We start from the raw sequence: 27,546 nt of genomic DNA on the forward strand, positions 1-27,546 counted from the left end.
CTTATGAGTGTTGCTCAACCCAGGTGATCATCCATCTAATATATAGGACCAAGTTTACTCAAATTCTATAGTTTATTGACCTATAGTGTATTTCATTATTTATCTAAGTTATTGAGGTCTGTTGATTCAGAAGGTGTGGCCTCAAGTCAGTGGCAAGAAGCGCGCATTAACAGTTGAGCTGCTGGCACAAGGAGACCTGCTCCAACAACTGACAGGAACTACACTCGTTCAGAAGCTTGAGTACAATTAGAGCTCTTTTATAAATATTTCATTCATATTCATCAGTAAGGCCATTTTTGTCTTCATTTCCTTCCACTTCCGCAGGGCTACGAGAGCTCTTGAGCTTAAACAGAACAGGGAGAAAGCAATTCATTCTGCTTATGTCAGTGTGAAAGAGGAGCATGTCAGGAGGCTGGAGAGCTCTTGACTCCTCTGCTCAAATGCTCTCCTGTGGGCCACACGTTTTTAAACAAATGAACGAAAGATGAAATGCAAATTGTATGGAAAACATGTCCTGGAAAATAAATGTTGTGCTGTTCACAGCTATTGATGGGACTGGAAAGGTGTAGAACTGGTTTTACTGCTAACACAGTTGAGCTTTTTACCCCCATTTCCCACCGAGCAAATGGGCGGTGTCTCCATGCAGGACACTATGCACAGAGCTAAGAGTTTAACACCAGCTTATGTTCTCTGCAGGAATCATAAAAGACAAGGGTCTTCCTGCCTATAACATAGTATTGTTTAAGTTTTGGAGTAGGTTATGTTTTACACTGACTCTGGACATATATTCAGAAGCTGTTAATGCAATTAATATAAAAGGTCTTTTTTTAATGTGGTAACACCACTGACATACAAATTACTTTTTGTAAGTTATTAGAAAAAAATATTAGTCCAGTATAATATATTATACCATTTTTTTTAAATTCATTCAATAATTTTTAATTAAATTAATAAGAACTATTTAATTAATTGTTAATTATTGTAAGATACTATATTTTTTATAGTATACTTTACTATATTATATTGTACATATTCATTTTATGATCAAGTACTGTATACTTTTCTGAATTACATGAATTTCTATAGGAATTGTTTATGTTGTTTTTTTGCCATCTAAAAGAAGTGGCAGCATATTCCCTCAAAACTCAAATGCTTTTAGTTATGATTTTCTTTTTGTATTCTATTGTTCCAGGTTAGTTGTGATATGGTATTTTGCATACAGTACATGGTAAATTAGATTAACTTATTAGGAAATAAACTCTTTATCATGGAAACAAACAGTCTTGTTGCTTTTAAAAAGTTCAGCGACATGGTGTAGTCCAACACACTTTAACCCCCCAGGGTTTTACTGCTGTACTTCTCCACCTGTGACCTGGTCATCACCCACAGCATTCTTCCCAAAACAGCCTGTCGCTTCTGACCTTCCTCGTCTGCACTTTGTCACCTTGGCTGCTCAAGAATCCTGATTATTCAGGCCGTATGGTTTGTTCACCCTTGCAGTGAGGAAAACATCCACCCAAGAACACATGAATATGATTCATTAGAGCTGTTTGAAATGTGAAGGATCACTTTTATAGAAATTAACCATTACATTTCAGGGAAGCCTTTTTCTAGGTTGATTTCCCCAAAAAGTTTAACACACTGTGGCGCTATCAAAGCTGAAGGTTGCGGGTTCGACTCTCAATACTGGCAGGAAATGACTGAGGTGCCCTTGAGCAAGGCACCGAACCCCCAAGACTGCTCCGGGTGTGTGTGTCCACAGTTTGCAGTGTAGGCGTGTTCACTACTCACTACTCCTAATATGTGTGCCCTAACTTGGATGGGTTAAATGCAGAGGACAAATTCCGAGTGTACCATACTTGGCCTTCACATGTTACTTTCACTTAAATTACCAATGCGATATGAGGAGGAGTGTTCAGGGAACCTGTTTGAAAGCAGTCATTGTTTTTGCAATTCAAAAGAAAGAACACACTTCAGCTTTAACTTAGAGATGGTTTGTAGTTCCATTCAGTCATATATTTGACAATAGTGATAAGATGGGAGAAGACTGACTTGGAAGTACAATGATAGACTATAAACAAACAATAATTAGTTCACATACTGTGCTCTGATCCAGCATGCATGCGTACAGATTCCCGATGCATGAAATGGAATACTTGTTCCATTTTTCCTTTTTCATTAAGCAGAGATCTAAAGCACAATGCTAGAGTAGTGCAGAGGGTTTAGAGAGGCCACGGTGGGGCCACCCCAGTTTTTGGCTCCAGCTTATTCTGCGCTGTTTGGCAGTCAGCCTGCTGTTTCACAGCTGTCTAGATCTCCAGAGTTTCCACATCACTGCACTGACTGAGCCAGAAGCATCCAGGCATCCAGCACAAAGTCTGAGCACATAAACCTGCTATGTCGGATCGTAACCAGAACCTTTTTAATTGTAAACTAAGCATAGAGGTGATGGGTGTAACTTTTTGAAAAGCCATTCATAGGTTGATTTCCTCGAAAAGTTTGAGCTGCCCAACATTGCAACATTTGGTATGATTTTGGAATGTTTGTTAGACCAATGGTAGACAGCAGTTCCATTTGGTGATACTACTAAATTACACACTTCATCTTTAACGCACTGCAGCAGTATTTTATTTTATTATTTAAGTATTTTATTATGACATTTATGGCACCTAGCAATGTCCTAACATGCTGTAACTTTTCTAAAGACCTAAAGTCTTTTTTAAAGACCTAATGATAAATACACATTTTACTGCTTTCATTTTTTTTATTACATCCATCTGTGCTCTGATATTTTTGTCAACAAAAGTACACTCATCTAAAATGTCCAAGACAGGCAGAGAAAAACCAGTTTTCACCTGCATTGCTTTTCTTTGTAATGTTTTGTACAGCATAAATGTGGGCTATGGGTAAAAGCAACTCATAGGCATTTCTCTTGGCAATGCTTTCAGAGGTTTCTTAGTTGTATTTCTGCTGTCTTTAATTGAACAATGGCACTTCATAACCCATAGTGGATTTAAATATAGCATGAGCAAAGTTTGCCTGCTCTGTAATCACTGCAGAATATGACAGTTGAGCGACAAAAGAGGAATGCATTGAATGGAGGAGTGCATGCTTGGAAACTCTTCCTTCTAGAATAGAATTTTGCATTGTTAGTTACGATTCCAGTTTTCAGAATTTTGGCACCAGAGTAAGCGTAAAAGATGCATTCCTGATGCTTTAAGTTGTAAATGAGCCCAATAATTGATTGAGACTGTGACAAGATTTGTTTTCCCATGACAAATCCTATACAGTACTTTGTACAGGCATTGTACAGCCATGGATGATAAAGGCATGTCAAGGGTTGCTATAGATATAGATGTTAACTTGAGTAAGTAGAATATATTTTGAGTAATTGTAATGCAAAAAAAAACCAAAATTCTAAAAGCGTTAACATGGTTATTCTCGCATATTTGGTTATTTAATTGACCTCACTTAAAAATTGTGTAGAATCTTAAATATTTCTTCATTACTTTACATCATATTATAAAATTTTGAAGTTTGGAATCTCACTGTACATTTTTACAATTTACTATATTGTAATACTAGTGCTGGTGATTAATATTCCTCTTAATTAGGAAACAAACATCAAAGTTTGTCTACAAAACGTATATAGTTTGAATAGTTCATATATTTTCCCGTTTAAAATCAGATAAAAAGATATTTGGTCAACTTTATTTTTAATAAAGCAAAAAATACATACACAATATATTACAATACAGACAATAGATTTATATACAATGCGCAGCCATTCACCCAGTGAGACCCTGGGTACATAAGTGGAGGGAGGATTATAGCACCACATACAGAGTGTATCACGTACATATAAAGACAAAAAAACCCCACAAAAAAACAACTTGAGCGAATTCTTTTTTTTTTGTTGATCTGAGATTTACGTTAGTTGATCACGGTTAAGGTGTTTGAGGGGAAATGGGTTTTCAAACCATGTTGTGCATGAGTGTGGATAGTATATGCCTATGTGTATGTATGAAGTGATAGCTGCAGTAACGGAAGGGGGGAGGTATGTGTCTGGTAATTTACACGGCTTATAGTTATGTTTGTGTGATATTAAGAAATGTCAAAAATGTCAAAAAAAGGGGACCAGGTGTCTTCTAAGGCTGATATCATGCTTCCTTCTGTGTGCATTGTGTTTCTCCATTGAAATGTGTTCTGAGAATATTTGTGCTGTCATTTTTGTTAAGAAGCTGCATGTCCTGTAAAGGCAACAGCTGTTTACAGAAAGGAAAATTGTTTTTTTTAAGCACTGCTGTCCTGTTAGAGATGAAGACAATCAGCCAAGTCTTATGGAGTTACTCAGAGTCAACCCATAAAGTCAACTTAGATCTCATACACATACTCAGGAAGGGAGGAGCACACAGGAAATGAAAAGACACAAATATTTGCAGATGGCTGCAGATGGCAAAAAACAATGCTTTATATCAATATAGCCCTGTTACATAATAAATATGCACAGTGGAACTACAAATATATATACATGTAGCTACACTGTTCTTGTCTGTTGACGTACTTATAGGCATTGTAGTAATTTTATATCTGGAGAACCATCTGGATGGACGTCCACAGAAGCAGCTACTCAGAAGAACAAGGGAGAGGTAGCTGAGTATTCAGTGGCTGAATTTGGGGGCGAAGCCGTTGGATTTAACAGTTTCCTATGTGAGTAAATCTCCTTGCTCCACTCTTCCTGCCGCTGGCCTCATTCTCAGTTCCCGCCAGGAACAGGCTAAGACTTTCCTCTGCACTCTTGGTCTTCTTTAACACCACAGAGAACCACATATAGACACACATAAACCACCAACCAAATCTGTCACACTCTATTTCGAGAGAATGAGAGGAAAAATAGATGCACGAGACATTTTGAGCTGGCTGTTTTAAGACAAATGACATGTGATGTTGACTTCTGAAGTCTTAAACCTTGTACAGATTCAAAAGGAAGCATTCCACAAAGAATTTAGTACATAATGTCTAATGTCAACACCTAATGCTTCCAGAAAAGCTTCCCCTCCCTCCCTTCCTCAGCACAGCATGTATTGAGTTCCAGACCACACCCAACCAGAGTTCTGGGCAGTTCAGGATTTTGGAGAGGAGGAGCTTGCACTTTTTCCTCATTTCACTACTACTACATTTACTCTGCAGTCACGCTTGCATCACTTCGTCTCCACATCTGGCTACCCTTTCCAAACTATACAATATCGGACTCTTTTAGGCTTCTCTACAGCGGTGAGTGTGAATCATAAGTAACTTTTTCTGCATGCAAACAGTTTTTAGGTGAGTGACACAACTCTGAGAGAGGATCACAGCATCTCAGATGTCTAGAAAATACTGTCTGGAGTCAGTAGACAGTTGAATAATTGCTGTCTAAGAGGTTTGTGTATGTGTTTGAGAGTTTATAGCCTTTTAAACTGAAGAGAAGAGAGTTTGTGAGAAAAGGGGCGTTGGCGGTGATGCTTCACTGATGAATCACCAGCTTTTAGTTATTACTTAGACATGTTTTGTTTACTTGTAATCTTTTTATTATACTTTGAAGCAAGTTAGGAGAATCTAGATGGACTTCAGTTTTTACATCAGAAAAGAAAAACTATGTTTTGAAAAAAAAAAAAAAACGAAATTATCCAGCAGGCTACTTAAATCTTCAGCATTAGTTCTCATGTTTGGCGGCTGTGCATTTTAAAATCTCTCAGAGCGAAGAACCTATAACTTTGTCTCCTATATCGCCCCCTGGTGAAAGTATTTTATCTGTCAATATAGCAAATATTTAATAAACAAACATGTTCCAGTTAAAAGATGTTGTAGATGAAAAATAAATGTAGATGTTATAAAAAAAGATGAACATTAAATGTAGAGGGTGTGATGTTTTGTGCTTTACAAGACCAAGTGTTGTTCCTGAGGTGGTGCTATAACATGTTTCTCATGTCTGATTAATTTTGCATGTGTGGCATTTTATCTCACTCAGCTCAGTTTGTGCGAGATAGATAGTTGCAGTGCTTTCTCATTGGCACATTCCAGCATGTTGCTCGTGGGATTTTTGGGGTGTTGCTCGTGGGTTTTGGGGGTGGGGAGTGTGAAGTGTGTTCATGAGGTGCAGCCGTTTTCACTGGACTGGATTTCCGGATGCCCGTCTGCTCTGCTATTACAACACAAACACAGCCGCAGTGAGTGCTATAATTCAAACCAACCTATCAAAAGCCAAACCGCTCGAGGAAAGGATATATGCACAAGCCTTTAAAACACAGTATGATTTATAGTCTGGCCACCATGAAAACTCATATCCACCGTTATTTGAAACATATTTATCATTCTACACACAGTTTGTGTGGGAGTCCAACCTTTCCATACATCACCCACGCCACAACTCTGTTGTGGTGGCCATTTTGCACCAACTCCCCTGTTGAGAGTCTGTATTACATGATTGGATGACAAAGTGATGGCTTTTTTTTTTCTCCATGTATTAATTTTCCATGCTGCAAAAGTGAACGATTTTTCCAGTTGTTTCCAACCTCAGTTTCTTTTTCTCTTTTGTTTTGGGTCTCTGATTGATCTAACTGATGCCACTCAGAAATGTGCTGCTTGCAGGGCTTTCCACAGAATAGGTGGCGGGTTTTGTTTGAGGATGCGCTGTTTCATTACAATGCATGCTGTCAATGATTGGATCAGGAAATGCCTCTCCCTTTGGCTGAGCCTAAGCTCTGGATACTTTTTTTCCCTCACGACAAGCTCAGAATGACCGAGCTACAGTTGATTCTTCCATATAGTCATAGATTTGTTTGTAAGGGACTAAATCCCCCCCAAACAAATCATGTATCTTTTTTTTAAATCAAATTCGCAAAAGAGTTTAGCATGTAATGCCGGTAGTTAAATAAACTTTAGGGTTGAATCAATAACTGACTCAGAACACCATGTGAATAAACATCCATCTGAATATTAGCATATTCACAGTATTGCAAAACAAAATACAACTTTGTTGTAAACCATTGGACTGGGTATCTGTTTATATTTTCCTGATTTGATTCACTCTGTATGTTTTAGATTCACTCATAAGAGTAATTTGTTGGTGAATCATGCAAAATTAGTCTCAATGTTTCTGATTCATTTAAAAGAACCTCATAAGAGAATCACATTAGAGTAATTTGTTCATTAGACTACATTGGTCATGTTGAATGCTTATTTTTTTGTGCATAAAAAGACTTTCTGACATTATTTTGTGGTATGCAGTCTTTTTATGCATCACATTCAATACAGAGTGCAAACTAATTCATAATACTGGTAAATGTGTTGTACATTGTCCACATGCAAACATAATAAGCATTAGATCTTTCAAGGGATAGTTCAACCAAAAACCATTCATTTACTCACTCATTTACTCACCCTCATGTTGTTCCAAACCTGTATGAATTTCTTTCTTCTGCTGAACACAAAAGAAGATTTTTTGAAGAATGTTGGTAACCAGATGTTTGACGGTAGTAACTGACTTCCATAGTATTCTTTTTTCCTACTATGGAAGTCAACTGTCTGGTTGTAAGTGATGACAAAAGTTTCATTTTTGGGTGAACTATCCCTTTAAGGTACATGGAACTTAAAATGTGCCGCTACTCCTATGGTCATTTCATGTTCAAATGAAACTAACAACACATGATTCTGAACTTTAATTGAAGGGAGACTGTAACGGACTGAGAGATGTTCCAAACTCTTATTTCTTCAGCAAAACTATAACAAAGAATTACAAATAGCTTCATCTTGCCATGGACTACTATTGTGAGGATTCGGTAGATAGTATCAGATTATTGGAGAGTTCTCTGGAAAATAATGCGGTGAAATGAGAGAGAGAAAATGAAGCAGTCCTCTAAAGATGTTTCTATTGACTTGAGGCTTTGTAATCTTTATTTGTTTTCACCAATTACAGAAAGAATAACACTGAAACTCATTCCTCTCCAGTGATAGGTTGAATCCAGGGTCACTGTTTTTTCACTGACAAAGTGGCTTGGAAAATGTGTGAATCGTAAAACCAGTCTGAGTCTTTGAGTCTGGGATGTTATGATGTGTTTGAATGTTTTCGGGATTGAGACAATGAGTTGCACATGTGTTGCTGTGAATTTTGGTAGCCAAGTGTGCACAGGGGTGACATTTCTTAAGCTTAAAGATGCGTTAGCATATGAAAATACCTTATGAGATACCAGCCTTACCAGAGACCCAGACCAGTTTCAAACACAAGAACAGTGCCATGTTTAGCAATAAACAGTCACATTCCATACTAATGTAAGAGAGGAGAAAGGAAGAGACATATATCTCCTTTACAGACATGTATTTAGATATGAGAGGGGGATTTGATCATATGGGTGTGTCTGTATTGTCATGCCTTAAAGGTAGTGTTTTACCAGTCAATTTTCAGTCAGAAATGGCATTTAATAGAATTTGGAGAATCAAAGGGAGGGTGCCTGAGTAAAGCAGTAATGTTCATGTTAATGCCAATAATCAATAGCCTATACTTAAACCTATAATATTTTTCTAAGGAAACATTAAAACCAATGTCAATTCAATGTCTAATCAATTTTGTGAGTTTAAGTAGGCTACTGTCAGTAAAAGTATAGTGTGAATTCTGGATTTTGAGATGATATTGTGAGAAAAAATGTATATTAATAGAGTAATAGTGAATATTTCTTATTAATACTGTGATGTTTCTTAGATTTCAATGTGTTTTTAGACTCCTGGATAATCTAGCAGTGTGTGTCACACTTTTGTTCAAAAGTTTAGGGTCAGTAAGATTTATTTGGAAAGAATGTGTAATGATGCTGAAAATTCAGCGTTGACATCACAGGAATAAATTACATTTTAAAATATATTCTATTAAAGCATATCAAATATTTTAAATTTATATTTCACAGTATAATTTTTTTCTTCAGGATTGAGCATAAAAGACATCTTTAAAAACATTTAAAAAAAATCTTACAGATCCCAGAGTTTTGAACGGTAGTGTTTATGACCTTAGTCAGTCTGATTTTATTGAGCATTGGCCTCAAAACTCTTCTCTTGTCTGTAGTTTAGCACTCTTAAGATTTAAAACTTGCTGCTTTAAGTGCACAGGAAGCAACAAGAAGCTCTTTGGGAGTAACAAGAGTCCTCTCTTCATCCCTGCTGAAAGATCAAAGGAGCTGAGAATCTGGACAGTGTGTAAATGCATTAATCATGGCCGTCCTGATTCTCAGGGAGAGAGGTTGTCTGGATGTAGCCGCTGGGTTTCGGCAGCGTGTCTTTTGACAGATCCATGTGGGAGCCGTTACTCACGCTGGCGGCGTGTCATCAGTGGAATGCGATGTGAAAACACAGCCTGCGGCACCTGAGTGCCATTGATCTGTGGTAGAGCCACAGCAATGAAGATAAAAGCCTATCAGCTCCCAGTGCAGACTTTCAACCCAGCAGGCCACGCCGAGAGCCGAACGGGACCCTACCGTGTGTGAATGAGGTTCCTCCTGAGATCAGCTGTAGCAGGAACACATGTGCCTTGCCAAAATACACTCCTTTTACAAAATGAGGAATCTCTTGTGCCAAAACTGCCCGGTGTTGAAATATCAGTGGAGAAGCAGGGTTGTTTATAGAGACCTTAAGGCTTCGTAAAAGTTGTGTTCTCACTGTGCACATCATTTTTGCTGGGAGTTTGTTTTGCTTTTTCCTTTCCGTTTTTGTGTGTGTCCAAAAGTACTTGTGGGTGGGGCTTAATATGCTTTATAGACGATACCCAAAACCAAGCTTTGTTTGTTCAGTACATTTAACTTCATTTCAGGCAGCCTTCCAAAGGCAGCAATTCTGGCTTTTGTGTTTTCTCCAAAAATAAGCCTTGTGTTCCCATTATATTTCACAAGCTTCAGTGGTGCAACAGGGGTTGAACAGTAAGGAAAAGATAATCAGAGATGTCAGTAACAGATATGATTCTTGGCGTGTGTTCAGAGCTGCATAATTTCAATTTCTGCGACATATGTAAGGTGTAGTTGTTAATTTGAGGAGCTATTTCTATCTGAACTGACTCAAAAATGACTTGTTTGTTTTAAGTGTGGTTTGGTGTAGTGAGTTTGATTCAGGAATATTGAATAACATGTTTGAATTAAACCAAAATATAAAAACAGGTCATTTGGAAATTCACCCTTTCTAAATGTTTCTTATTGATCTTATTGTGAACAATTGATTAATGCATACCATTTTTTAACATTTTAAGCAAAAGGTCATAACTTGGATCTTCCAGTGAAACTGGTGTCATAGTCCAGATCTCTCCAATAATTTTTCCTGCTTTAGCCCCTGCCCTTTCTCACAATCGACTGAAATCTCATATTCAGATCTGCCTCTATCCAATCAACAAACGATACATAGAACCAAGTCAGAGACTATTTATAAGTCACCGCTCATTTTGTCTACCTGCTATATGTTTTCATTAGGAAAACTTTACGACATGTCACATGACATTTTAGCTTAACCAGCAAAACATATTTACATACTATTATGGCTTTGAATTATGTCATAAAATTAGTAGGGGTGGGGAAAATTATTCACCAATGCATTGTAATCCTTCTTCAAATGATTCTGAATTTGATTTATTAAAATGATTTAAAATGTTTTAATCAGAAATTTTCATTATTATTAAATCTGCTTAAAAAGCAGCTAAAATAACAGTTCACCCAAACATGACAATTCTGTCATCATTTACTCACCCTCATGTCGTTCCAAATCCTGTGTGTCTCTCTTTCTTCTGCTGAACAAAAAGAAGACATTTAAAAAAATAATAAATATATACAGTGGAAGTCAATGAGGTCCAATGTTGTTTGGACCCCAATGTTCTTTATAGTATCTTCTTTTATGTTCCTCAGAAGAAAAAAAAGTAATTCATGTTTGGAACATCATGAGAGTGAGTAAATGATGAGAGAATTTTCATTTTTCACACGATGTAAGCTGTCCGCACCGTACACGACAAAGCGACCATTGCGAATCCATTTCTCCTTCACATCAGAAGTAGCATTGAGGTATGTCAGGGGCATCAGTTTACTGTCGGGAATTTGACGTGTCACTTCGTGCCATGCTGTATTTAGTGTAGACAGCATCACAGATTATGAGTTATCATTTATTTTTGTCACGCCTCACGCACCTGGTGTGCAAAAGTGTGATGCAGAATATAATTCTGTGGAATAGCAAACAAAGAAAACAAAGGGAAAGTATGGTGTCCAGCCCAGTATTCTCCATCACGTGAATGAAGTGGCACAGACGAGTCAAAGATGTGTGGCAGAGGTCTGTTTGTTTCCTTGATCCTTGTATCGAATTACAACACATACCCCAGATGACAGATTTTAGCTACAGATTACCCAAGATGCCACTGACGGCAGAATGTGTGAAAATGCTAATCTTGATGTTTTGATGTGTGAACTGCAGCCACCGAATGTTACAAGACGCCTGTTAGGAAATAAGTTAGTTAGGACCAAGCAGACACATTTCAGCTGCTTGTGCTTAATTTGAACTTTATTGAGCAAGAACAGGGCTGTGTTTAATTTACAACTGTATTTTAAAACAAATGCCTGTCCCTGATAAACATGAGTGCCTCAGTGGAAATGAGTCTGTGAGAATGCATTGATCTTAATTAAATCAGTGTTTATAGCTTTAAGAAAGCCTAGCACTTGCCTGAGAGATGAAGATGTTGTTTATCCATGGCTGTTAACCTTCACTATTTCAGAGAACGGTTCTTTTTAGCCCCTTTCCTTTTTATCCTGGCAGTGAAGGACGTCTGAAATGAAAGGCGTGTACGGGTTGACTCCACACTAAACTTATCATCATTTCTGCCCGTTTCTGATCCATTGCACTTTTTTCTTCCCTTTTATCTGCATTCTTTCAGATCTCGAAGTGTGAGTTGGTCTCAGGAGTGTGAAAAAACCCATGAATGCTTTGTTACTGTACCTTCGGGACGACATTTGAAACCGCCGGCCATGTCAACCGACACACTAAAACATTCCTCCTGAAATCCCTCGTTTACTTTGAGGTTTTCCCTCTTGCTCAACGCTGCAGTTAGGGTCAGGTTAGGTCAAACTGGGTGGTAGTGTGTTCTGCAGTTCACATTTGCATGTTTTTCTCATCATTTATGGATTTATTTAACAACTGTTGTTTTATCTGTACTTCATGAGCACAATATTTGCACCAGACATAATTCATAAAACACTTAATCCTTTGGATTTCAGTTTCACTCAAAGATTTGTTTCATGAGCAGAGTTAGGGATGTCATGTTGTTGAGGAACATTCCTTTCCCTGAGTTCACTCTGCTTCTGTTTAAATACGGTAGGAGACACAATGACGCACAATGAAATGGGAGTAATTGTTGAGTCGTCTGTGCGGTAACTGCTGCCTTTGACATCACATCTCAGGATAGTCACTATGGCTTATTGTTTTTGTGGTCAGAGAACTCAAGGCAGGCTGAGTCACCTCAAAAATGCATGTAACAATGAAAGTTATAAAGGTAACATTTGTTTTAATCCATTGACCTATGTGCATAGCTCAGATACAACTGCAAATATAATGTAAAAACTACATTTTGAAAGTAATTTTATAAATATATTCAAATAAAACATGAAAAACATTTTCATAACGCATTGTTAAAAGTTGTTAAAAACGAGAGAGTAATAATCAGAAAATATAATAATATTAATATTTAAAATAATATAATATTTTACTGGCTTCAATAATCAATTTATATATCAGCCTCCTTAAATGGACCACCACTGTTTGTGTATAATCAGCGTTCACATCACTTTCAAAAGTAATTTGTCACATTACTGCTGTTACAGCTTAAAAGGTTCTGTGGTCCCATGAGGACTGCAAAATATGCCAATATGAAAATAAAATGAAACTGTGTTGCACTTAAAGGGATAGTTCTCCCAAAAATGACAATTCTGTCATCATTTACTCACCCTCATGTCATTTCAAACCTGTACAACTTAATTTTTTTATTTTTCTTATTTTAAATTATTATTATTTTTGGGCCCACAATGAAAGAAATTGTGGTCTGTTGTTTTTCAGACCACATTGACTTTCATTTTACAGTTGAAATATTCTTGGAATATTCAGGTTTGGAACAACATGGGGATGAGTAGATGGTGATATCACTTTTATCTATCCCTTTAAGACAAGTACAATTGAAGCAGGTCTGTTGATATTTTTACTGAAATGATTCCCAAATGAATCAACATTTAATCAAATCAGAATTAAAACAAATCTGTTAATCAGTGCTGATATCCTAGTCATACCGTAATTTACATGCCCTGGATTAAATCCACAAAGCTTTGCTGGGTGGCATTGAAGCTTTCCTTCTCATCTCAATCATTTGTTCCATGACTGCAGTTTCTGTTTTCAGCAGTGGCCGACTTGGAAGCTTGCTGGAGACTGCGGCTTTTATGAAAAAATGACATTAAAAGTGAAACTCAAGTCAGCGTTTTCCACCAGCTTAGGGGAAATGAGCAGGGGCTTCTTAGTGCCTACACACACACACACACACACACACACACACACACACACACACACACACACACACACACACACACACACACACACACACACACACACACACACACACACACACACACACACACACTCACACACTCACACACACACACACACACACACACACACACACACACACACACACACACACACACACACACACACACACACACACACACACACACACACACACACACACACACACACACACACACACACTTCTCCAACAGAAAGAAGTCGACATGGCTTATCTGCTACCTTAAAATGCTGACTCCAATTAATTTACTAATGATGTGCTCTGAAAACCTCAAAGGTTTGGAGGTTTGGCTGTCATTATCATCCCGCAGGATCGTACATAGCAAACTGAAACTCCACGGCCAGTTTCCAAGACAAACGTTCATAGGTTTTCATGTCTCTGTCTATATAAACTTTAACGGGGCCTCAGCCCCCCAACTCCGTTTTGAGGCTGAACTAAAAGCTGGATTTTATTATTTTCTTTGTCTTGTGTAGCTGTGGTACAGATGTCTGTGATTTGTGATTTGACTTTAGCCTGACTGATTGGTCTAATGTAGAGAACTGACAAATGTATTCATTAAAATGGTTAGTCACACTCAAAGCCACACAAGGTGTTTAGATTGCACTCATGTAATCACAGTTGTTGCAGTTCTGTTCTCACTTGTTTCATATATATATATATATATATATATACACTCACCTAAAGGATTAGGAACACATGTTCAATTTCTCATTAATGCAATTATCTAATCAACCAATCACATGGCAGTTGCTTCAATGCATTTAGGGGTGTGGTCCTGGTCAAGACAATCTCCTGAACTCCAAACTGAATGTCAGAATGGGAAAGAAAGGTGATTTAAGCAATTTTGAGCGTGGCATGGTTGTTGGTGGCAGACGGGCCGGTCTGAGTATTTCACAATCTGCTCAGTTACTGGGATTTCCACGCACAACCATTTCTAGGGTTTACAAAGAATGGTGTGAATAGGAAAAAACATCCAGTATGTGGCAGTCCTGTGGGCGAAAATGCCTTGTTGATGCTACAGGTCAGAGGAGAATGGGCCGACTGATTCAAGCTGATAGAAGAGCAACTTTGACTGAAATAACCACTCGTTACAACCGAGGTATGCAGCAAAGCATTTGTGAAGCCACAACACGCACAACCTTGAGGCGGATGGGCTACTACAGCAGAAGACTCCACCGGGTACCACTCATCTACACTACAAATAGGAAAAAGAGGCTACAATTTCCAAGAGCTCACCAAAATTGGACAGTTGAAGACTGGAAAAATGTTGCCTGGTCTGATGAGTCTCGATTTCTATTGAGACATTCAGATGGTAGAGTCAGAATTTGGCGTAAACAGAATGAGAACATGGATCCATCATGCCTTGTTACCACTGTGCAGGCTGGTGGTGGTGGTGTAATGGTGTGGGGGATGTTTTCTTGGCACACTTTAACCCCCTTAGTGCCAATTGGGCATCGTTTAAATGCCACGGCCTACCTGAGCATTGTTTCTGACCATGTCCATCCCTTTATGGCCACCATGTACCCATCCTCTGATGGCTACTTCCATCAGGATAATGCACCATGTCACAAAGCTTGAATCATTTCAAATTGGTTTCTTGAACATGGCAATGAGTTCACTGTACTAAAATGGCCCCCACAGTCACCAGATCTCAACCCAATAGAGCATCTTTGGGATGTGGTGGAACGGGAGCTTCGTGCCCTGGATGTGCATCCCACAAATCTCCATCAACTGCAAGATGCTATCCTATCAATATGGGCCAACATTTCTAAAGAATGCTTTCAGCACCTTGTTGAATCAATGCCACGTAGAATTAAGGCAGTTCTGAAGGCGAAAGGGGGTCAAACACAGTATTAGTATGGTGTTCCTAATAATCCTTTAGGTGAGTGTATATATATATATATATATATAATCCAGATCCATCATTTAAAGGAATATTCTGGCTTCAAGTTAAATTCAGACATTTTTAGCGATATTATAAAAATAGCGATATTTTAGTATTATTTATATACTATTGTAGTTTTTATTTATAATTTGGATTAGCTTTTTTTTATATTTTCATGGTTTTTTTTGTCATTTTTTATTAGGCTATATATTTATTTTAAATATTATTATTTAGGTTTAATTTATTTCAATTGAAAAAAAATTCAGGTTTAGTTTTTATTTATTTCCCATCTAGCAATTTTAGTGCTTAATTAACAAAAATGATCAGTTTTAGATTTAGTTTTTGTTAATGATATCAATATGTGAAGGATTTTTGAAAAGCAGAAAAGGGAAGCTTATTATATAATAGCACTTACATTAATTGTTCTGTTAATACCTGTGCATTATTTTAGCTGTAAAGCTGTTTAAATTAAGATCATACATTACTTTGAAAGTTTTAGGCTTTATGTTGTCATGGCAATTAATTTTGGAATATATAAAATTCATTGCAGTGAAATTGGATATATAACTTTACAGAAAGGTTAAATAAACAAATTTGAATTAGTTATAACACGTATTATGTCTTGTGGCGATGCAATTGAAAAGCGAGTATTTTAATGTTCATGGATTGGCCCAATTTACTTCCAATAAGTGCCTCACTGTAACAGAGATTTTTACATTTTTAAAGAAAAGTAGGGACAAGACATTCATATTTGTGGTTAACAGCATTACAACTGATCTTAAATTAAACTGAATCCGGATTATTTCTTTAAAGGGGTAATGAACTGCATCATTTTTAACCCTCTGATTTGAATGCTCTGTTTGAAGGGGCGTGTCTGCTGCGAGTCTTCAGTGTAAACGCCCACTGCTGTGATTGGCTGATATCTTTGCAGAAGCATTACATGTGGAACTCTCTCGAAGACTTTTGCACTTTTTACTATTATAGCCCTCAAGGGTTACTAATCGTGAAATGTGTTGATTTATAGCATTGCATTTAGATCTGTAGCATTATATTTAGATTGTGGCATAAAAGGTTGCAGAGGATGAGCAATGTATCCGATCACAGAGATGTTGAGCGCATGAATACAGTGATCTCGTCATTTCTGCAGTCTCACGAATGCTTTCATTAAAACTAACAGGGCCAACATGACGTAAATAAGAGATTCGTTGATTATAACGGGGGTTTTGGCGAGAGTCCAGAACTCAGTCACTGATAAACTTGCGCTGTTTGATTGACAGCTCCAGCGATTGTAAAGGATGCGTTCTTTGATCGCTTTCTATATATAATTTATTTACAGTTTAAATAACATCTTATTTTCATCCTACTAAGAGAAACAATTTGAAGTTGACAGTTTAGTCACTGGTTTGATTTACACATACACATAGACAAAGAACATGTATGTTGGATCGCCGTTCGTAGATCAACTGGTAGAGACTGTTTTTCAAAGATGGCTTCTGCCTGTATACGCAAAGTTGACTGTATGTATAAAATATCTTCTTATTAAACTGTCTGGACACTGACAAAGTTCTCAATGCTTCGGTTTGAAGGTAGGGACCCTCATTATGCTACCGTGTTAGTGTGGGGCTATTTTGAGCCTTGTTAGTGGTATTAACAAGCGATTTTTATTTGTCATTACTCCATGCCCAATATACTAGCGTTATACTAGCTTTATAGGCTAAACTGTTTTTAGAGATAAAACTATTTACATTCGATAATCATGAAAACAAATCTCAGATAACGGTTGACTAACAATGTGTAATTAGACCAAAGGTTCATTTTGCGCCGGAGTTCTCCTTTAAGGTTAAAGTCTGTAATGACCCATTGCTTCAGGATATTATCATTCTCCGTAACACAAATGCTTGACCCACTTGACACACAAGATGGCGCCGAAAGGACTTGCAGGAGAAATGTGACGTCATCGGAAACCTATCTATACCTCTTCCCCATCATGGCAATCTGTCGCGCTGGTCGTGTTTGACCATTTTTTGACGGGCGTAGTAACAATAACTAGGGGGTGTGGCTTTTGCGAATGGTCAATTGTGACACAGTAAAAACTTTTTTACTAACGTAAGTGTGTTGCGCTATTCCTGTCGGATACAGAAGGCACACAGTATAGTTTTTTAATTTCAGTCTCTCTCCAAATCCAGCATCAGAAGGAAGGTTATGCAGAGACTGTTTTTCCACAACCTGGCACTGCACAAAATTTTGCACCCTTCAAAAGCATGTTTATTGCTTAGTTGCTCAATCCAGTGTTAGCATCACACATGTTGTTTATCTACTACTACTTGTCATGCATGAATTTCAAATATCAAATATCTATGACATCATAGGCACATTCCAAAATGAGTCATTTTCTGAACTTGGTTTTAATAAAGGCTGTTTTTGGTTTTCAGTTCTGAAACTTACAGGATATCCTTAGTATGATGACCTCTTATATGTCAAAAGCTCAAGGAAAATTAGATTTCTCAATTCATGACACTTTTAGGACCTTTGTGGTTGCGTATTGCTGCTTTTGATGATTACAAGTTCACAGTTCCTGTGAAAGCTGAAGTAAATCAACTGTGAAGCTGATTCTACTCTTGCCCTTGGTCTCGGTGAACCTCTACAGTAGATCTTTTGTTCCTAAAAGGCCTGAGGGGACCGTGCACAGATGTTTATCCCTCTGTGTAGCCAACATACAATTTTCAGTATGTTCTTCCTCATGTATCCTGTATGCGATGGGCCTCTGTCTAGTCAAAGGGTTTCATTTTTCCTCACTTCTTAACCATATACAGGAATTTTCCTCCTCAATTTCCCACCATTCAGAGAGCTACTGTGACATAAGCAACAAAACACTAGTTCTCTGTGTTAAATGCCACATTTGTGCCATTATAGATTTCAGCAGATTAACAGGCATCTCCCAGAAGCTATTGGAAATGCATGGATTCTAACCAATTGATACTGATGAAAAATACATAAAGAAATAGCCTTAAGATTAAGTTATTTAATGATATTTGTATATTATTACATATACATTTTTAATATTTTAAAGTTGTGATGAAACAGAAGTATAGCGACAGATTTTTTTTCCATATTGTGATGTGCATGCAAGTCAGATATCGGAAAAGAAAAAATGCAGGGCGGTGACTTGATTCTATGCATCAGTTTTTGATTGGATGTTGAGATGAGGGCGTTGCACTCAAAAGAGGAGGATCAGTGTTGCCAAGAATTGGGCTACTTTTACACTGTTGCCGCGGGTTAAAGCGACACCCCATCCCCGAGACTCGATTTTTACCCCTGGGAACTTGATTTTAACTTCCCACACCCCCGGCGATTGGGCTAGTTTTGGCCGTGATTGGGCAAGTTTTGGATAGCCATTGGGCCGGTTTTTTAAGCAAACCTGGAAACCCTGATGCAGAGGAATGTGAGCTTGCAGGGGCAGAGTCGTGGGCTAAATTATTGGAAGATTGGAAGTCCTGTATACATCACCAAAAAGAAGTCTGCCGTTTTCAAGGGAAGGTTATTACATTTTGATTAAACATTATGAGCAGGGTCGGTGCTTGGTCGCACAAAGTCGGCAGGGCAGCGGCATAAAGTGTACAAAATAGTACAAAAATAGAACAATTTAGAAAAAAACACCTTGTGTTTTATCTGTACTACTTTTATGATATTTGCTGTCTCTTTAACTTGATAATTTTCATCTTAATGTCTTCAAAAAAGGTGTAAAAAAAGTCATACAGTTTGCACTATTGCCACAAAATGATCTGCTCAACACATTTGCTAGTTGAAATCACAGATTTTTGGACAGTATGTTTTGAGATTTTCATCTCCCGTTCCTCTTCTTCTGGCTCCTCCTCTTCCAGGCCTCTACTCCTCTCAGTACAACACAGGAAGGCAACTGCAGAGAAAAATAAGAACATGTGTGGACCGAGACCATGATACACTACTATTTAATGAGACCAGCCTCCCACTTTACACTCTACAGAGACAGACAACTAATGTACAGCCTGAGGGGATGAAGGTCTCCAGAGGATTTCCACTACAGGCTCTGAATAAATGACCAACATGCTCTGTCTTTATTAAAGCCTACGCTTAATTCGGTTCCCAGTACCTTCCCTGACCTTACAAGAAATTGTGAAAGTTAAAAAATAAGTGATTTTTCAGGCTTGTGATTGTAGAGACTGCTCTGAGAAACTTGAACTAGATGAGCGTCATCCTGTATCCTCCCACATTGTGTCTCCCTTGTGTACTAAGGCTGGCTTCCTGTAAGGTCTCTTTTATCATGACCGTGTTGGCTGAATCTCTGTGGCTTGGTTGTGAGCGGTAATTGGGTATGTTTTTTTAGCTTTCTTCAAGCTGGGCCTTAATTCTTTAACCATTTTCCCGCCTAAACTCTGCATTTCTGAAATGCCACTGTGACGTGAAAATAAGTAATAGATGCAAAAGCGAGAATTATATGTTTATTGACCACAAGTGAGAACAAATCCAAAACAACAGGTGAAGAGCACATAATCTGGGTGACGTAGGGACGTTGAATTGGCAACCCGATCAGCCGTGAGAGACAGTGAATTCATGAACCGTGACAGCCACACCCTGTGTCCCACATCCCTTCTTAAAGGGACAGTTCACCCACAAATGAACACTCTGCCATTATTATGCATGTTGTTTCAAACCTGTATGACTTTGGATCTTGCACACCAAAGAAATTTAGCAGAACGTCTGGGTTGTTTTCTATACGGTGAAATTTAATTGTGACTCGTCAAACTTCAAAAAGGACAGGGGAATAAAACAGCATAAAAGCTTAATAAAAGTAGTCCACGTGACCTTGTGACATTCAACTATATTTCTCCTTTTGTGTTTTATGACTTTATATCATGGATAAGAGAAAGTCATAACAGCATCCATCCATCCATCCATCCATCCATCCATCCATCCATCCATCCATCCATCCATCCATCCATCCATCCATCCATAACATCCATACATCCATAACATACATACATACATTACATACATACATACATAACATCATACATACATTACATACATAAGATACATGACACATACATAACATCATACATACATGACATACATACACATACATACATACATAACATGCATAACATACATGATCCATCCATCCATCCATCCATCCATCCATCCATACATCCATACATAGATACATACATACATAACATACATACATAACATACATACATACACATACATTACATACATATATACATAATTTACATACATACATAACATACATACATACATGCATACATAACATACATAACACATAACATACATGCATACATAACATACTTGCATACATAACATACATACATACATAACATACATACATACATACATAACATAACATACATACATAAATACATACATAACATACATAACATAACATACATACATACATAACATACATACATACATACATACATACATACATACATAACATACATACATACACATACATTACATACATACATAACATACATAACATAGCCTACATACATACATAACATACACACATAACATACATACATACATACATACATACATAACATACATAACATAGCCTACATACATACATAACATACACACATAACATACATACATACATACATAACATATATAACATACATACATAACATACACATACATAACATACATACATACATGCATACATAACATACATAACACATAACATACATGCATACATAACATACATAACATACAGTGCTGAGGTGATTTTGTCCTTTTTTTATTGTATCCTCAAGTAGTGAGCATTAAAGCGCTTCAGTGCAAAAAAATGGGGTTCTCATCCCCAGTATAAACTTACACCCACTATTCAAGGTGAAATGGGAAAAAAATCATTCATAAATGGTTCGAAGCGTCTGTGGTGCAGGCTGAGATCTGTAGGCTGTCTGTATATGGCTGTACTGCAGTGAATCATGGGAAGCTAAATTAGCAGCCGACTCCAAGGCTCACGTGTGTGACGTAGGCAGAAGCTGACTGCATTTTTCAGCAAAACCTGTGTGAGGTTTTGAACATATTTACTTGAACAGGGAAGTATGGAAGCTTGTTTCCGCCACTGAATAAAAAAAAGAAAAAAATAATTGCGACTTTTTATCTCACAATTGCGAGATATGAAGTCAGAATTGTGAGAAAAGTCGCAATTGCGAGGAAAAAAAGACAGAATTGAGACTTTTTATCTCACAATTCTGATTTTTTTCCTCACAATTGCGAGTTTACATCTCGCAATTCTGACTTTATAACACATAATTGCGAGTTTATATCTCGAAATTCTGACATCTTTTCTCAGAATTGTGAGATATAAACTTGCAATTGCGAGTTATCAGGCCAATTCAAAAAAAAAAAAAAAAACTAACTTTTTCCCCCTCAGAATAGTTTATATCTCACAATTCTGACTTTACAACACGCAATTTCGACTTTATATCAATCAATTCTGACTTTATAACACCCAATTGCGACTTTATATCAATCAATTCTGACTTTATATCTCGCAATTCTGACTTTGCACGCAATTGCGACTATATCACGCATTTCTGACTTTATAACCAGCAATTGCGACTTTATATCAATCAATTCTGACTTTATATCTCGCAATTCTGACTTTACACGCAATTGCGACTATATCACGCAATTCTGACTTTATAACCTGCAATTGCGACTTTATATCAATCAATTCTGACTTTATATCTCGCAATTCTGACTTTATAACATGCAATTGCGACAATATCACACAATTCTGACTTTATAACCTGCAATTGCGACTTTATATCAATCAATTCTGACTTTATATCTCGCAATTCTGACTTTACACGCAATTGCGACTATATCACGCAATTCTGACTTTATAACCTGCAATTGCGACTTTATATCAATCAATTCTGACTTTATATCTCGCAATTCTGACTTTATAACATGCAATTGCGACATTATCGCGCAATTCTGACTTTATAACCTGCAATTGCGACTTTATATCAATCAATTCTGACTTTATATCTCGCAATTGCGACATTGGTCACACAATTCTGACTTTATTTCTCAGAATGATGTAATGAGATGTAAACTCGCAATTGTGAGAAAAAAAGTCCGAATTGTCAGATAAAAAATTATTTTTCATTCTGTGGCGGAAACAAGCTTCCATAGGGAAGGACTGAAATCTCAATAAAATAGGACAACGTATTATATATGTAGCTTCTTAATCTCAAATCATGCTAAAAAACAGTTTATTAAAGAATAATATATAATGGTTTGACTCTGTATTGTTGTATTTATTTATTTTGCTGTTAAACATTAGTGCAAGGTCTAGCAAGTGTGCAAAACAAAATTAGGTAATTAATAAAATAGATCATTTTAAAAATAATGTTTGTCAGTTAATTTCGTGTCATTGGTGTTCACTGTTCTGTAGTATTTTTAAAATACAAATAGTTGTGGAAAAGTACTTCCAAGGTCAAAGTTCAGAGTAAAAAGAGGCTGTTCAAGTGGACACATGGTGATTTTCCCACCAAATCTAGAGAATCACTGTTTACACTATTATTGCTCAAATTACAGTTCCAGTTCTCAGTTTCAGCTCTTATGAGTGTCCGTGTATTCATTCAAAAGGATGTTTAATATTCATGTGTTTTCCTTGTTTTTATAGATTCTCCTGCTTTTGATTTTCTGTTCCACCATCAGCCATGTTGATTATTTTGGCCGCCATCATCCTCTTCCACATCACCTCCGCAATACTACTCTTCATAGCAACCATCAGAAATGCAAGTTGATTTTTCTTTTGTCTTTTTTAATTAATCTGCTCTTACTGCTCATTGTTAGTGTTAGGGATTTCAGCAAAAAATCCCAGCAAAACTCTCGGGATTTCAGCAAAAAATCCCAGCAAAACTCTCGGAATTAAACTTTGGTGTTTAAGTCATCCAGCACCGTTTCTGCTAAGGTTACCTCAAATGGTGCAGCATGCTGTAATTTTTCAAAGCAATCGAACTAAAGATTTTCTGCTTTAAATAAATAAATACAAATATTTTGGAGCATGTTTATTCATGTTATTTGAGCATGCTGGCTTCATCAGTTCTTGAGATGTTTATTTTATTTAATATTTTTTTATCATGTAACATCAAGAAGTTAAAATGGCATAATTTTTCTAGGTGTGTGTGTGTGTACAGGTTTATATTACATAGTGGGGACCAAATGTCCCCTCAAGCCTAAGGATAGTAAAACCTGAAATCACCTATATTGGGAACCAGCCAGCGGTCAGGGAAATGGATAAACATACTAAATTATGTTTTTCTTTTAAAATGTAAAAATGCAGAAAGGGTATACCTACAGGTTTAGGGGTAGGGATAGTGTAAGGGCAGAGAATATATAGAGGTTGTACAGTATAAAAACCATTATTTCTATGAGTCCCCACAAAGATAGTGAAACCGTGTGTGTGTGTGTGTCTCTGTGTGTATGAATGTATATGTGTATAAAGTCGTCTCATATGCTCACCAAGGTTGCATTTATTTGATCAAAAATACAGTAAAAATTGCAAAATATTATTACAAATCAAAAGAACTGTTTTCTATTTGAATATTATTTCAAAATGTAATTTATTTCTGTGATGACAAAGCTGAAATTCAGCATGTAGCTAAATAAATGCAGCCTTGGCAAGCATAAGAGACTTATTTCATAAACATAAAAAGATTGCAATGTGTCCAAACTTTTGACTGGTACATTCTGTTTATTTTATATTATATAAAGTAAAACTAAAACTAAACTATTCTCCATCTTTTCTAGGAATGGTGGGTTTCGAACAACTACTCCTTATATCTCTGGTATTACTGCAACACCACAAACTGTTATGATATACCAAACAGTGCAACCTCTGATGCAGGTAGGCCTAGATTATCATAAAATCTAAAAATTGAACCAGTATTTATTTATTTTATATGAACCTTATGTCAAGTTCTCTTCTTCTTTATCAGCCTATCTTCAGACTGTCCAGGCCACCATGATACTGGCCACTATCTTGTGCTGTGTGGGTTTCTTTGTCTTCATCCTTCAGCTCTTCCGTCTGAAGCAGGGGGAAAGATTTGTCTTTACGGCCATCATCCAGCTCTTGTCCGGTGAGGTCATGCCCACATTATATATATATTAAATCATCTTTATCAGCACATTTGCGATTTCTCAGTTATTGCCTATGTACTATGCAAGTCAGCTGGTCATTACACAAGACAAGTTAAAGGAGGTCTTGAATCACCTTGAAGTGGGTGATTTTGTGACTAAACAATTATTTGACAGTCACTTTTTTTCTAGTCTGTAAATTGCCCCAATTTGGAAATTGTTTGGGCCCCAATTTATAACTCCATGAAACACCTTGATTGTATATAGTCTTGAAATTTCCCAATATCTTTCATTTAGATAATTAAAGGCATACACAAATAAAAAGGTCATTAGTAGCTTTACATTTCAGAAAGCAGTTGACCAATACCAACGAACTGGTCTAGCCGACCAATCAAAGCACATTGTGCTTTTCGGAAGGAGGGGCTTTATAGAGACAGGAACTAAACATAGCGTTACTTACAGACTGGGTAGAGAGGTGCTGCAATAATGTAAAATATGTGAAAAATAATGTTTTTTGAACACACAGGGATGAAAACCTGTTCTAGTTGGACACCCCCCCTCCCCCCAAAAAAAAAAAAATCAAGACTTTGTAAAAGAGCATAATATGGCTTTTATAGGTTACCTACTATGTATTACTAACATTTAAATGAATCACGTGATACAATACATTGTATACACACAGTACATGTTTTTACATTGTACTTGTATTTTAAAAATACCTGCATGTGAATACAGCTATAATTAATTTGTGTAATCAATGATCTATAACTACACTATTGACCCTTCCCTTCCCTTAAACATATACCACCAAACCTGTGCCTAACCTTACCCGTATCCCATCTCAATAGCAGCAAAAGTGTTTTGCAATACAATACGAACACAATAAGTACCTAACAGTTGTTTTTGAAAATACATAGTACTGTAGTTAAAGGAACCTAACATAAAGAGTGAGCAATGTTGGCATCTGTTTTAATGTTTGTTGAATGTTGAATCTGTATCTGCCACATAACAGGCTGTGAAACTGATATGGCAATCAACTGAAATGCAACCAACAAACCAACTGTAAATGGCCTCTTTTTTCTTTACTTCCACAGCCTTCTGTGTGATGACCGGTGCGTCCATCTACACAGCAGAGCACTTAAACTTTAACAAAGGTGGGAATTTTCAGAATGGAGAGTATGGGTACGCCTTCGTCGTCGCCTGGGTCGCCTTCCCCATTACATTTCTGAGCGGCTTGATGTATCTAGTACTAAGAAAACGCAAATAAAGCGCAACACACCACCTCGCTAGCTGCCACCAGCTACAGACTTAGCCAAGAGACTTTATTTGTAATGATACTTGTTTTTATGTAGATTAAATACTTGCCAATGTTAGAATGAAGTAGATCAACTTGTAATATTAATCACTGCATACTGGAAACCTAATTAGATTCGATTCATAGTAGCCTATGTCACTTTTCTTTTTAAAAACCTTTTTGTGTATAATTTAGTTCTACCTGCCCAGTAAAATAAAAATAGTGCTGTGACTTAGAGTTAAAATAGGGAGTGGAAAAAGACACGAGTGGGAGATATAATAGGACATATTTATAACATGGAACCACTATGGGCCTGACATGTATTTTTTACTCAATACATGGTGTGAAATTGGCCTTATACGTAACACTTAGTGTGTAGTAAATAACATGCTATAGTGTGATATTTCCTGGTCATTATATATGTGCTTGGGGAAAAAAGTAACTAAAAACAACTAAATCTGAAATATTGTGCTGGCAGTTTGCTGAGCACTATATCATACTTGAAGCTGAACAAATTGTCAATTTTAGTAGCACGATATGTTCTCGTGTATAGTTTTTTTTTTTTTTTTTTGTAAAATAGTTTTTTTAGTGTTGACTAATTATATTGCATGTTTTTATTTGTTTGCAGCATTTAATTTGAAATCATTATTAACATAAGTACAGATCTGTAGTTCTTAAGGCATTGTGTTTGATTGGGGCACTTGGGATATGCGTCATATTCAGGCAAATAACCTGAAGATGATGGTGTTGGTGAAGCACACCAATGGGTTCAGTTTTCCTGTCTTGTATGTAATCTTTTCATCCTCAAATCTGCTATGGAATAAAAAGCATTTAGCTAAAATTATTTAGGCGAAAGTGAAGTTAAGCTGTATTTATTATGACTAACTGCATTGTTGCTGTTAATATTTTTTTTAATGAAGTATTATATCAACAGGCCTGAACATTTTTGTTTAATGCTGACTTTTCAGAAGGTTTTAATAAATAGTGAAGGCTTTTGTAATTGGAATGAAACCACAATGTGGCAGCTTTGTTTTTTTAAACGTCTGCTGACTTGTTCAGGTCTGCTCTGTTTCTGGAGACTGATCCCCACCAAGGGCTCAATATTGTTCTTTTTTAATCAAATAAATGTATTTTACATTAAAAACCGTTTGAGACTCTCTTTCTGTTTTGGAGTACAGCAAAATACTGCTGGGTCATTCTCAAAATATGGTGACAAATATGATCCAAGACAATTTAGCCATGAAAAATATTTAAATGTAAAAAAAAAAAAAAAAAAACAGGCAAAAAAATGATTGTCAAACCATTTAATACATAAAATGTCAAGTTTTAGAATAAAGCATTTTCAGAGCAAAGCCTTTTATTCTGAAACCTGACATTTTATGTAATAACAGAAATGGTTTGACTATAAAAAAATATATATGCAGAAGTGCCTGAAAAAAAAATCTCTCATCCCCTTCGTCTGGTGCAAATGCCACTTCTGTGACATTTTCAGTTTTTTATGTTTAACTCATTTTGCTTCTCCAGGTTAAGCATAAAGTCTTTAAGTGTGCAAAGGTCAGACAATGCTACTCTTAACATTTGAGGAAAATTATA

The 27,546-nt window shown here is 36.8% G+C and overlaps 1 protein-coding gene across 1 annotated transcript; it reads left to right on the plus strand.

Annotated features, from left to right (window-relative positions):
* The first annotated feature begins 5,123 nt into the window (after window positions 1-5,123).
* On the plus strand, window positions 5,124-27,097 carry emp2 (epithelial membrane protein 2). The gene is made up of 5 exons (XM_056258177.1): window positions 5,124-5,274; window positions 23,203-23,317; window positions 24,333-24,429; window positions 24,521-24,661; window positions 25,754-27,097. Exons 2-5 carry the CDS (start codon window positions 23,240-23,242, stop codon window positions 25,924-25,926), a joined length of 489 nt encoding a protein of 162 aa, XP_056114152.1. The 5' UTR covers window positions 5,124-5,274; window positions 23,203-23,239; the 3' UTR covers window positions 25,927-27,097.
* The last annotated feature ends 449 nt before the right edge of the window (window positions 27,098-27,546 follow it).

The sequence above is a fragment of the Rhinichthys klamathensis genome, unplaced genomic scaffold (assembly GCF_029890125.1).
Source record: "Rhinichthys klamathensis goyatoka isolate OS25496 unplaced genomic scaffold, OSU_Roscu_1.1 h1tg000149l_1, whole genome shotgun sequence".
Taxonomy (NCBI): domain Eukaryota; kingdom Metazoa; phylum Chordata; class Actinopteri; order Cypriniformes; family Leuciscidae; genus Rhinichthys; species Rhinichthys klamathensis.

Coding starts and splice junctions, on each gene's coding strand:
- emp2 (XM_056258177.1), top strand. CDS start 23,240: ATGTTGATTATTTTGGCCGCCATCATCCTCTTCCACATCACCTCCGCA. Junction 23,318..24,332: donor TCATAGCAACCATCAGAAAT/GCAAGTTGATTT, acceptor CATCTTTTCTAG/GAATGGTGGGTTTCGAACAA. Junction 24,430..24,520: donor CAGTGCAACCTCTGATGCAG/GTAGGCCTAGAT, acceptor CTTCTTTATCAG/CCTATCTTCAGACTGTCCAG.